The sequence below is a fragment of the Athene noctua genome, chromosome 16 (assembly GCF_965140245.1).
Source record: "Athene noctua chromosome 16, bAthNoc1.hap1.1, whole genome shotgun sequence".
NCBI lineage: Eukaryota > Metazoa > Chordata > Aves > Strigiformes > Strigidae > Athene > Athene noctua.
Window position 1 is genome coordinate 6,086,421 of NC_134052.1, and position 12,373 is coordinate 6,098,793.

The 12,373-nt window shown below is 54.3% G+C and overlaps 1 protein-coding gene across 1 annotated transcript in view; it reads right to left on the reverse strand.

Annotated features, from left to right (window-relative positions):
* Positions 1–12,373, reverse strand: part of RBPJL (recombination signal binding protein for immunoglobulin kappa J region like) — a 13,682-nt gene continuing 1,309 nt past the window's right edge. The window contains exons 3-12 of the mRNA XM_074920598.1: positions 6,258–6,383; positions 4,517–4,587; positions 4,147–4,262; positions 3,119–3,293; positions 2,578–2,715; positions 1,904–2,013; positions 1,660–1,800; positions 1,163–1,318; positions 824–927; positions 1–401 (exon numbers count right to left, since the gene is read on the reverse strand). Coding sequence (XP_074776699.1) covers positions 128–401; positions 824–927; positions 1,163–1,318; positions 1,660–1,800; positions 1,904–2,013; positions 2,578–2,715; positions 3,119–3,293; positions 4,147–4,262; positions 4,517–4,587; positions 6,258–6,383 — 1,411 coding nt within the window. The 3' untranslated portion in view covers positions 1–127. The remainder of the gene's footprint in view (positions 402–823; positions 928–1,162; positions 1,319–1,659; positions 1,801–1,903; positions 2,014–2,577; positions 2,716–3,118; positions 3,294–4,146; positions 4,263–4,516; positions 4,588–6,257; positions 6,384–12,373) is intronic.

The window sequence follows — 12,373 nt, forward strand, 5'->3', positions numbered from 1 at the left end:
TCGATGTGTGGGGAGGACCCTGTGCCAGACCCACCCCGAGCCCTGGACGGGGAACCCCAGCAATGCTCAGGGCTGCTCCCCTTCCCTGGGGCTGGCAGGGAGGCCAAGCCTCTGCCCACCCAGCTTGCTAGCTCTGCATGAAGAGGTGGAAGTTGGTCCTGGTGAACTCCTGATGGATGCTGTCAAGTAATTTGTCCGAGTCCTGGGGGATGTCCGAGAGGACCTGCTGCCCTGGGATGAAGCTCTGCTCCGGAGTGTAGGTGAATGTGAATGAGCTGGAGTAGATGAGGCCATCATCCCTGATCAGCAGGAGCGGGACCGTGATGGGGTAGCGCAGCCACCTCCAGTCACTGCTGAAGGCAGCGACGTCGGGGACAACACACAGGAGGGACTTGGGGCTCCTGGGAACAGCGCAGGAGAGGAAAACACTCACTAGCCGAGGATGGTTCCACACAGGAGCAGCTGGCAGTGTCAGCACATCTCCTCCAGCCTGGAGCTCAGCGTGAGGCCTCCAGCCGGTTCCCCTCTTGTGCCTGGTGTTTCACTCCTCTCTGCTGGGGTTGCTTGGTTGTTTGCAGCCCCCTGAGGTCTCTGTTGTCCCCCACCCACCGCTACCCTCAGCCTGCAGTCAGGGCAGAAAGCAGGCACCAGCCAGACTCGTCCCTGCCTCTCCTTGCAGTGCTTGTGCTTGGTGCCACAGAAAGGGCACTGCAAGTGCCCCCATCCCCAAGGTTGGCAGCCACATCCCTCCCAGAGCTGCCTAGTTCAGCCCAAACCTGGCTGCCGTTCCCTGCCTGCTCCCCGGTCCACTCGGCCGTGTTACCTGTACATTGTCTCTGCTTCCACGTCTCCAAACCAGACCTTGAGGTGTGCATGGAAATACTCCCCCTGCACCTCCAGCATGGCCACATCCCCGCCACCCGTGAGCTGTGATGGGCAGAGGGCATGGCAGGGCATCACGTGGTGGAATGAGCCAGACTCCTCCCGAAGGATGCTCTGCCTGCTCATCCTGTCCTCACTAGAGCAGTCCAGACCTGGGCATTCCCACAGCATCCCAAAATTGGGAGACACCAGGCATGGGTGCAAGGGCTTAGGAGCAGGAGCCATGACAGAGGCAGGTAATGGAGTGGTGGGGGTGGCCCGTGGCCAGCACTGTGCCTACCTGCAGGGCAGTGATGAGTGGCACAGGACTGACGGGCTCATGGACACAGGCCAGGCTCTCGCTGAAGGTGTACTCCACCGTCTCGGTGCCAATGATGGTCCAGCAGGAGCCATCATTCAGCAGCTCTCGGTTGGCTTCCTTTGGGCAGGGAGATGCCTGCAGAGAGAGTCACAGCCTCAAACACACTGCAGTGGGGATGGCAGGGGACCGGGGCCAGGACACCCAGTGTCTCCGTTCCAGCAAGTGACTGCTTCACTCACTGGGAAACAGGAATCATGACACTTTTGCAAAGACCTCAGTGACAGTGTCCCCACTGAAGCAGGCAAGCTGGAGGCAGACTGCTTTGCAGCGACTCTGAGCTAAATTTGGATGCAAACACCCTTTGCTGTAAGACCCCTCCCAGTGACATGTTCCCCAGCCAGCAGCAACACAGAGGAGCCTGGAGAGAGGATGGGGAGTGCCTCGGGGGTCCCCACCCCCTCCTCACGCTGTCATACCTGGAACTGAATCACTTTCTCTGTGGACAGACACAGGTACATGCGGTCGCTGCCCTGGAACTGGAAGGCACATTTGTGGAGCTGGGAGATGGGCTCGTCCACATCCAGCATAGCATACTGCTTCATCACCTTCCGGATGATCTGCAGGGGGGCAGCATCAGCCCAGGGATGGCACCCGACGCTCAGAGCCACAGAGCAGCCAGGGCCATGTGCCTGACACCACAGGGATGGGATGGAGGCTTACCAGGGGAGGCAGGGTGATGCCAGTGGCTGTGCAGATGAGCTGGACCACGGACCCGTAGCGGATGTATCCTTCCCGTAGGGGGAACTCGCTCCGGGTGCAGTGCTCATCGGCTTGCCGGGAAGGAGAAAGGCAGAGTCACCGGCCCGAGCAGCTGGGGAGCGGGTCAGCCTGCATCGCCTTGCTATGCACAGGTCTGGCCCTGCTCCCGGTGCTTTCTTACTGCTTTCTCTGCTCTGCAGGTGCTCACTGCTCGGAGAGACCGCTGCTCCCTGGGAGCCCAGCACGGGAGAACAGGACTGGGATGTGGTACCTCACAGGGACACTGCCGGAGGCAGCATGGGCAGGGATGCTGCTGGGCTCTGGCCTCTTTCAGGCAAGTTACTTGATTGGATTTGTGAATGTTTAGACCAATACAGCTCTTGCTGCCCTGGACACAGCTCGTGCGCCCTCAGAGCATGATGCCAACCCTCAAAACCAGTGGGAAACAGCCATCAGCTCCAGAGACACACCAGGAACACTGGGCAGAGGTGAGACCTGAGCCAGGTTCCTACATCCCCAGGTTAATTCCCACCCATTTCGCTCCCAAGAACTGGCTTTGCAAGAGAGGAGAGTCAGGGCTGGAGGCAGGCATCCCTGGGCATGGTTGGCACCAGCGGCCCTGCAAAGCTCCTTACCCAGGTGGAGAGTGAAGGCTGCCCACTGCCTGGCACTGGCGATGAAGGCTCCCCCCTCAACAGAGAGGTAGCGGGTGCTGATGGTCTGGGAGCGCAGGCGGTTGAAGAGGGAGACTTTGGAGCCCGAGGAGATGCAGACTGCAGGGAGAGGTGGCGGGGTTAGTGCTTGCCAGGTCTGTGTATGGCTTGAACTATGGCTCTGTCAAGCCAAGGGAGGACAAGTCCTGCTCATGGGTGTAACCAGCCTGGCGGGAGCCAGCACCCACCAGCTGCCTCTCTCTGCAGGTAAGTGCCAGCCCAGCTGGTCTTTTCAAAGGTGCAGATGAAGCCCACAGTATGGGGAGCACACTGGCACCAGGGCATTACACACTGTGGTGGCCGAACTGTTCAGAGATGAGACATCAATATGCCCAGACACATCCTCTTCTGGGGGTGCCCATGGGCCCTGGGTCCAGCCTGGACCACTCTGGAGCCAAGCTGTGAGCACTCGGACAGCATCCCACCCTGGGCTTCCTACCCACAGGGCCATCCCCATACGCACGGTCTGTGTTCTTCAGCGACTGCTTCTTCTGCGAGGGCTTGGAGATGACCTTGATCAGCTTGCTGTGGAAGGTGCCGATCTCCTGCCCATTGCTGAAGAAGAGCTTCAGGACCAGGCGGAAATGTTTGCGCTTGTCCGCGTCCGAGATGTACAGCGCCTTGGCACAGCCGAAGCCCTGCCAAGGGCAGAGGGGGGCTGCTGGCAGCTCCAGCCCAGCCCCACCAGCCTTCCTCATCCTTCTTACCCTCCTCACCACCCCGCAAGGACATAATAGTGCCCTTTCAAAGAGCCCCGGGTTCATTTAAAGGGGGAAACGACTGGAGATGTTATTACAGGTGGAATGAAGAGCTGGGGTTCGGCAGAGGCTTTATTTACACTGGGGGCAGAGAATTCCTCATGGAAATGAATGTTCACGTGTGATTTATCCCACATAACATGAGAAATCACCCTGGGTTTATGGTTTCCCTGCCGTCCTGGCCGATACACCATGCCTTAGCAGCAATGTGAGCACTGCAGACAAAGGCTCTTTTTGTAAGGTTTCTGGCCTGACTCAGACCCTGCGCTCTTTGGGGACCCCAGATAATGCTTTTTCTTCTTTTTTTTCCCCCTATCAAAAGATGTCAGAGCTCTGCTGAAGCTCTTGAACTTTGGGATTGATCATGGGTTTTTTTCAGCTGTTTATCTGCAAATGAAAGAGCAGGCTTTCATTTTGCGATAAGCAGCAGTGCTGTTCATCGGGAGAAGGTACCGGGGCTGAGGGAGCTGTGCAGATTTTGGCAGTTTGCCTGCCACAGGGCTGTCGACCTGGAAAGATGGTGCCAAAGAAAGACAACAGGGCTCTTTGCAAGGCAGGGGAGCCTGCCTGGCTGCTTAGGCTGCTGCACGTGCCACAGGGAGCCATGGCTGGGAAGGAAGGACTGTGACATTCCAAGGATGATGTGTCCTCCCAGGACGTGGGATGACTTTGGGGACAGCCTGGCCCCTGCATAAGTGGGGTCCCCACAGCCCCAGGGAGCAGTGGGCTTTACCTTCGTATCCGGCTGCTCCTCGAAGCTGAGCTTCTGGGTCTCCATCAGGCTGCTGCCCATGCTGTCCAGCCCCATGTACCCACACACCCGAAAATCCGCCTCTCCCAGGTCCCTGGCTGGAAGAGATGGGGAGAAGCACCCTCCAGCCCCTGGGCAGACACAGGCGAGGGCTCGGTTCCTCCTGGTGCAGTGGGTGACCCAGGCTCCAGCCTTCTCCAGGTCTGGACCACAGGGGGGCTCAGCCTCAAGAGGGAAAGAGGAGTTTGGGGGGCAAAGATAAAATAACCTGGGTCACTCTTCCCTTCATGGAGGCAGAGGGAAGGGAAGCTCTCAGTGGCACAGGAAGAAAGGGATGCCACCCAGTGCTTACCTTTTATCTGCTCCTGTTTTAACTTCCATCCCGGCCCGCTCAGGTAAACACAAGGTGGGGGGCAGAAAAACCTGCAGAAACAAGAGGGCATTTTCTTACTGCACTCAGCACCCAGAAGAGGTGCTCGGGGATGATGGGGTGGCTGTGCTGACAGCAGAGACCTTTGCCAGGGCTCACCAGTGCTGGGAGCAATCTGGGAGGGACATGGTGCTGCAGCGAGGGGCTGGGGACCCCTGGCCGGGGGGTGTGGGCAGGGCTGGCCGGAGGAGCTGGGCTCTGCTGAACCGGCTGTGTCAGCCTCTCTGACCTGCACCAGCTGCCTCCAGCCACAGTGACAGCCCCAGCCCGAGTGGCTGCCACATCTGTCAGGGCTGCTGGTGGCCACAAGCCCACTGGCCCTGGGATGGCCCCAGGAGGGGAGGACAGGGTGCCTCGGCCCCCCCTGCCCTGAGCCAAGGGGGGATTGGGCCCCCTGCCTCTGCCTGCCTGCCATGTGGGAGTTTCAGCAGGTCAGGAACAGAGTTTGCATTCACAGCCAGATTCAGAGCCCAACGCAAATAAATCTATAGCCAGCATTTTAGAAACCTATTTTCCTGTGTTTTATTTGGGTTTCCACTGTCTTTGCACTTGTGTGAATGGTGCAAATTCATCCTCTATTGATACTGGGTAAAGCAGAGAAAACACCAGTGCAGGGGGTTGGATATTTCAGAGCCCTAAAGCCCTATGTACAGGTTTATTTAAACAAGTCATCCACAGCACAGGCCTCCGACTCCCACCATGAAGAGAAATGGCACTGCACTTTTAAACTTTAACCTGGGAGCTCTGTGCTGGTTTTCTCCCTCTCCAGACCTAGCATCTCATTTTCACACTCATCCCTCGCATGGGGTCTGGAGCAGGGGAAAGAGGCTGTCCCAAAGGCTCAGTGATACGAGGGCTTCCCTCCTGGCTGGGAGACCCAGCCCCAAAGCAAAAACCTTCACCTGTGGACCAGCAGCCCCTGGCAGGAGGCTGGATGTGATGAGGACTTTGTAGGCACAGCCAGCCCAGCCTAGAGCTGTCCCCTGGGGTCGTTGGGGTCTGGGTGGGTTACGCTTCAGAGGTAGAGCTCCTTGCCTCATAGCTACTCCACGCTCAGTAATAACAGAGGATTATTTATATCACAAGGATTAATGGAGGATTAATTATATTACAGTGCCACAGTCTGACGTCACTGCCCAGGAGTAGCAATTCTGGAGATGCAAGCCAGAACCTCAAGGTGTTTTTGCAGGGCAGGAAGGATTTTCAAAAATAGCAGCTTTTGGAGACCATGGGCATTGATGGAAACATCCCAGTCCCTGCTGTGGCTGTTCAGATTTTAAGACAATGTTTCCAGAGCACTTAAAACACTATACCTTTCCTCTTCTCTGTCTTTCTAATTTCATTCTTGAGGGGTAAGATTTGAGTAGTATCTGCCTTTCTTTTACTTCATCTTTGCTCTCCAGTACTTCATGGGAGAAACCTAACCACTAGGAATATCTAACTGGGATGGATGGAGGTGGGGTTAATAACCTTCTCGTGTTACTCAGTTCATGAAGATTAAATAATGGGTTTGGATGCAAAAAGGTTATGAGTGGATGGAGAAGGGATATGTTAAATCATCTGCTTTACCATCTTAGATCAGAGAAATCTAGCAAGGCTGAAATCAAGCTTTAGGTAGCTGGGTTTGGAAGTGGCTATCAGAGAAGCTGGAGTGATCTCCTACCTTTTTTCATTGCCATATGACTTCTGTGCGACTTTGGCGTGCAGGATCAGTACTGTCTGGTCTGCCGGCAGCTGCAGGTACCTCCGCACGCCATCTCGAAGCAGGTTGGTTTGGTACGGGATGGATCTACAAGACAGTGGTCCCCCAGCACTGTAACACCAGAACCGGGCTCCTCGCCTTGCCCTACCAGTCCTGCACCAAGCAGGGACCCTGGGGCTCCCTCCGTGTCCAGCCTGGCAGGGTGGGAGAGGTGGAAAGCCTTTCCCATCAGAAAGCACTGGAGCTCAGAGAGCATCTCAGCTGCTGCAACACCAGGGCTGGCATTGAAAAATATAAAGTTTGAATAACTGAATAACTGCTTCATCAGTTTTCAACTGAACACACACAGGGATCTATGCTTACAGCTCTGAAATGTGCATTTCTAAGACGTCCAGTCCAACACAATGGTAGCAGTGCTCTAATTGATTATTAATTTGTTTTTCCACCTAATGTGCTTCTTGCTGCTTGGATTTTTGGTGAGTTGGAAAATGCTGCTGAGCTGTGAGTGCAGCTGGGGAGCTGTCATGCAAGGAGTAGCTGCTTGTCAACTTCTGCAAGGGCTGTTAGGTGAAAATAGCTGCATTTTTCTCTGAGACCTAAGTGGGTGGTTTTGCTGATTCTTTCTGCTCTATTAACTGGAAGGAGTTCTCATGCACCCGGCATTTAACTCTGATAACTTAGTAGGTTGGGCGTTAACTGGCTAGAGAGAGGTGAGGTGGGTCCAAGCCTGAGGTGCCCTGCTCTGCCACCTGGGACACGTGCACAAGAACTGGGGGATGAGAGGGGGGAGAGTTACGGGGTGTCTCCTGAGGAGACTGCTGACTTGCTTTCAGAGGAGGCGAGACCACCCATCTGTAGAACACCAGCTCCTGCCCTACAGAAAGCCCCTAACCCCCTCCCCCCCCCCGCCCCGAATACTTTTGGCTGGGTAAGAGAAAACCAGAGAAGAGGGGAGGGGTGCTGCCTGGGCAGGACCCCCTCCTTGGCACATCTGCCTATGTTTGGGATGTGGCAGCTGGGCACACTCAAGAAATTGCTCCTACCAAGGGGATCCTGGCTGATTATGGAAAGGTCTTGACTTAAGCCTGAGCTAACTTATTCTGTGTGCTGAGCTCACTTGCCTTGCTTGGAAGGGGTGTTCATGTCTGCTGGTATTTGGACAATGGCTCTGTGTTTCTGTTCTGCATGCCCAGGGAATGTTTTTGGTCCCACCTGGATGAGCATCAGACCCAAAGCAGACCCAGCATCCTTAGGAGAGAGAAAGCTGTGTGAAAACTGGCTTCAGGCTCTGGCTCTTGACCCTCCCAAGACTGCTGGGGGGGTCACTCATGACATCTCCACACAGCGGTGGCCTCACATCAGAGAGAAACAGCAGTGGCCAGAGAAGGCTGTGAAGCCCCTGGCACAGCTGCAAAAGACATTGCTGAGCCACCAGAAGAAAGATGCCAGGGACTGTGGGCAGTGCCGGGGGATCACTCAGAGGAGAAGCAGTGAGGATGGGGGCATCAGGCATGGCCACCCAGGGAAAATTTTGCAGGAGGTATGCAGTGGAGCCTCCCCATTAAAAACAGTCTCTCTTCCTCTTAAATGGACTAGAAATGGAGAACTGAGGGCATAAATGATCAGATGCGTGTAAGAGAGGTAAATCAAGCCCCCCAAAGGCAGGCTATGGTGAGCTCTTGCTGGGCTCACAAGCCAGAGCAAGCTCCCAGGGAGAGAAGCAGCAAGCAGGCATCCCAAGTGGCCTTTTAGAAGAGTTCACCTGCTAATTCCATTCTTCCCACTGCAACACGTGTACTTTAAAAAGGTCGTGCCCTTTATAGCTTCTAGGATCCATGTTACACTTCACTTTAAATGTATATCCTTTCATTTCCAGCTTTCCCACGTTGTGGATGGAACTGATGCTCTCCTGTTTGTATATGGAAGACAAACACATCTCCCATACAAGCAAATATTTACCCAGCATCTCCTTTGGGTAGTCCCACAGGCACCTGAGGCTTTGCACTCCAAAGATTTTCCCATCACTGCTCTGTTCAGTTATTTGATGGGTGATACAATCTGCTGCCCTCCTTGTTCTCAATTCTTTATCGTAGATGTGTTAGGCGGATCACCAGCAAGCATAAATCAACAGAGCTCTGCCAAAATCAGATTTACAGCTGGTGCCAGTGTCACTCACAGCATTAGCTGCTGCTCTGTGTCTGGGAAATGAATGTTTTATGGCCATGGCAATCCCGATGCTGCCTGCAGAGCCGGTGCTGTAACCGAGCCCCTCTCCCCGCACCAGCCCCAGTGCTGCTGCCAGCACACGGCTCTGGGCTCTGCCACAGCTCACTCCGGCCAGCACTGCCGGCAAGGCAGAAGGAGCTCCTTTGCCAGATAGACCCTCAGATTGCCCGTAACAGCTCCCATGCCAAGGCTGGATCTGTTCCCTCCGATGCTCCATTGCGAGGCTGGGAGATGCCTGCTCCAGCTTGCTGAAGCTGAGCTTTACCAACCAGTATCCCACCACTGCCTGCTCTGGGATGGGTTACCTAGTCTTGCTGAAAAGCTTCACTCCAGCCTTTCTATCTACTGAGTGGTTTATATGTTTGTGCAGCCAAAGAGATCCCGTAGAAAGTTATTTATCTTTTTCCATAATGGCAATCTGCAGCTGTCTCACTCCTCTGCTGCCAAGCAATAGTGTGATTTCAGCTTTGATCTGCCTTTGCAATTTTTCCCTTCATCTAAAAGCATCATTTGGGAATCCCTCTGCAAAAGTTTTTGGGTTTTTTTAAAGAGAACTACTGATTGTGATCAGGATAAATGTGAAAACAGATCAAGGAAAAGGCTGTCCATTGGCCTGACCCTGGATATTCTTTTACTCTAATGTAACACAGTGAAAAATGAGTGCTAAACCCTGCTGGCTCCACTCAGTAGCATTTTGCCCTCAGTTTGTCAGAGACAATGGGCACAGAGCAGGGGAGAACTAGGCTGGGTGTGTGAATTTTTTCCTGGTGAGTCTCATCATTCAGCACTCAGTGCAAAATGAGGAGTGTAGCTTTGGGCCCTTGATCATGTCTCAGCCGAGGGGACACATGCTCCATCCCTGTTAGTGTCACCCACCAGCACGGATCAGTTCCCCAGCACCCATCCGTGCTGGGCTGGGAGCTGCTGGAGGGAGCATTAACCCATTGGCAGAGTAGGGAACAGCCTGGTACCGAAGCCAAGCAGCAGCAGGGAGTGTTCAGGTCAAATTGCCAAAACCTGTGGATTAAGACGTGTGCTGACAGCGTGGCCAGCAGCAATGCCTGCTGCGTGGAGCCTCCCGCGGCACCGGCTCGGGGCAGGGCCAGGCTTGTGCAGGTATCACTGCTCCCTGCCATCCGTACGTAATACCAGAGGCACGCGGGGTACTGCCCGGAGCTTATTAAAGAGCCTTCTGGAATAATTATCCACATGCTGTTTACTGCTTGAAGTGGGAATGTGCATGCCAAAGGCAGGTAAACAGACCATAGTTCTTCAGATTTGATGTCTAGCTGGAGGAACTTTTTTTTCTTTTCTTTGTCCACTCTCTGCAGCCATTGCCTTCCAAATTTTGGGCCTAAATTGTTTCAGTGACGCACTTCTGAACAGTGCTCGCCATTCTGCCCACAGAGGCGACCACCCAACCTCCATCATCTGGTTTAAATTTACCTTCAGAGAGTCAAAGGGCTATTGCTAAAGCAGCTCAATATACCCACTTGGCTCCTTCTGGCACCTACAGCCTCCTCAGGGTTACAGGGAATTATTCACTCCTTCTGACATTTATTATATTAAATTATTAAAATGCTTTGATTGTAGTGCAGTGTTAGTTCAGTGTCATGTTAGCAGCACCGCACGGGCCAGGCTCTTAGAGCTCACGCTAAAAGCCTCCTTTTCAGAGCCTGAGGTCTCAGCTGGGACTCGACTGCTCTCGCACACAGTTAGGCATTATGTGGAAGCAGGGGGGGAGCAAGGGGGGAGCCACCACCTTTCTCCTACACTGATTTTTGTAAGCCTTTCCCACTCCCTGCTCATCCTGGCATCGCGTACCACCAAGGCTCTCCCCTCGCTTTAGGTCAGGATGTGCCTCAGGAGAGGGTGCGAGCACACTTTGAGGTGCATCTCTGGGGTGGCTATGCCCTGGTGTTGGAGGTGGGAGAGACCCAGGGTGGGTATTTGCAAGCCCCAGCTGTGTTGCTGTGCCCTCTTCCATGGGAAATGAAGCAGAAAAGGAGGAGGGTCCTGTGTGCTTTTCACAGGAGCCACACAACTGGACCATCTCGTTTTATGTGGGCACACAGGGAACCCGGGCAGGCGCCGAGAGGCTTTGGTAAGGTCAGACCTTGCAGTCACATCGCTGATTTTGGGAGAGCTAATGTTTAACACCACAGCTGAAAATTAGCACTTGCCTTCCCCTCAGTGAGTGTGGGAGCATCACTCAGTGCTTTGTCCTGTCTCCAGCCGGGAAATGCATTTTCTCCTTCTTTGGCCCCAGTGGGTTGGGCAGGGCTGGGCACCACCGGCCGCCTCCCGCCGCAGAGCACGGCAGCTCGGTGCATCCTGCCGGTACATCCCGCTTGGGCTGCTGCCCTGGGTGGCCGCCCGCCACAGGCACGGCTCCTGCCTCTGTCACGAGCAGGGGAGAACCGAACTGAGGGGCTTTTTCAGCTCAGCCTTCCCCTGCCGCTGGGTCACACGTCCCCGCTGAGACAGCCACGCTCGTGGTGTGGGACGTACCCTGGTCCCCACATCACCTCCTGCTCTCGAGGGCAGATCAGGCCAGGAAGTCCCACAACACCCCGTGTGTGCACCCTTGGGTAAGTGCAGAAGCAGAAAAAGCACTTTACAGGTACCGGGAGAAGCAAACCGCCTGCTGCACTGCTGCTTTCCAGTTCACCGGCATTCAACAGCTCAACTTGCAGAGGAAGGGTTCTGATTTTTTTTTGGTTTCCTGGGAATGAAAGTACCCAACTCAAGAGACCAAAATACAATCCTGGCAGCTACTGTCTGGAAACAGGGTCTTCAAATCAACTCTTTATACAAGAGTTTTAACTCATGCTAACAGTGTCCTCAAGCACAGCAACACTGAACTCAAGTGCAGAGCTTTAATTTGCTGCTATACCCCCACGGAGGAGCTGCCGTTTGCCCCGCTCAGGAGACGGCTGCCCTGCAGCCTCTAGGGACTTGCTGCCACAGAGGGCAATTGTTCTTTCCTCAGCTTGGGGAAACCAAACGTCCTAATAAAAAATATCCATTTTAGAGGTCTGGGTTATATTTTGTACAGAGCAGGGGAGAAAATGCCTGCAGTGCTCTTGGGTATGGAGTCAATGCAATGTTTATGCAAAAGGAAAAGCCATTAGAAGTCACAGAAATGAGAAGCCTGCAGTTTCTGGCTTCCCTCATTTTTCAATACCTTCTTTAATCCAGACCAACCCAACCCACAAGCCCTTGTATATGCATGGGTATTTATAAATCCTATATTTTCCTCACTGCATACACAAGTGAAATTCAGCCTTTTCTGGGCTTGGGGGATTTATCGACCACACCAATGGCAAACACCAGCCGAGAACAGGAAGAGTGAAAACCCTGCGGCGGTGAGCGCTGCGGGGGACCGGGGGCCAGCCGGGGTGGTCACCCCGGGCATGTTCCCAGCTGCCCTGAGCCTGCCCCAGCAGGACCAACACCCTCAAAATGCCCGAGTTTGATAATGCTAGATTGGCTTATTGGCTAGAAAATTCAGACAATGTGGGTGCTTTACTGTAGTCTCCTCTCTCTGTTCCTCATGTAGCTGTTGATGTTGGTGCAAAGAGGAAAGTAAGTGCTGTTAAAGCACTAAGACACAGCCCTGTAAAGCACTAAAGGTGGTTCCTACACCACTAGATTGATCTAAGAGCTGAGAAGAGGTGGAGGCCTGGGGAAGGTCGATTCCAGGGTGTCTAAGAAGCCTCTGCCAATGACCTCCACCCCTACGGTTAGGCACATCAGTGGACCTTGCTGGGAGCTCAACCTGAGACTCTACAGCCCTCAAAGGGCTGGTCCGCAGCTCCCTGGTTCAAACCCACCTCCCCACGCTGCAG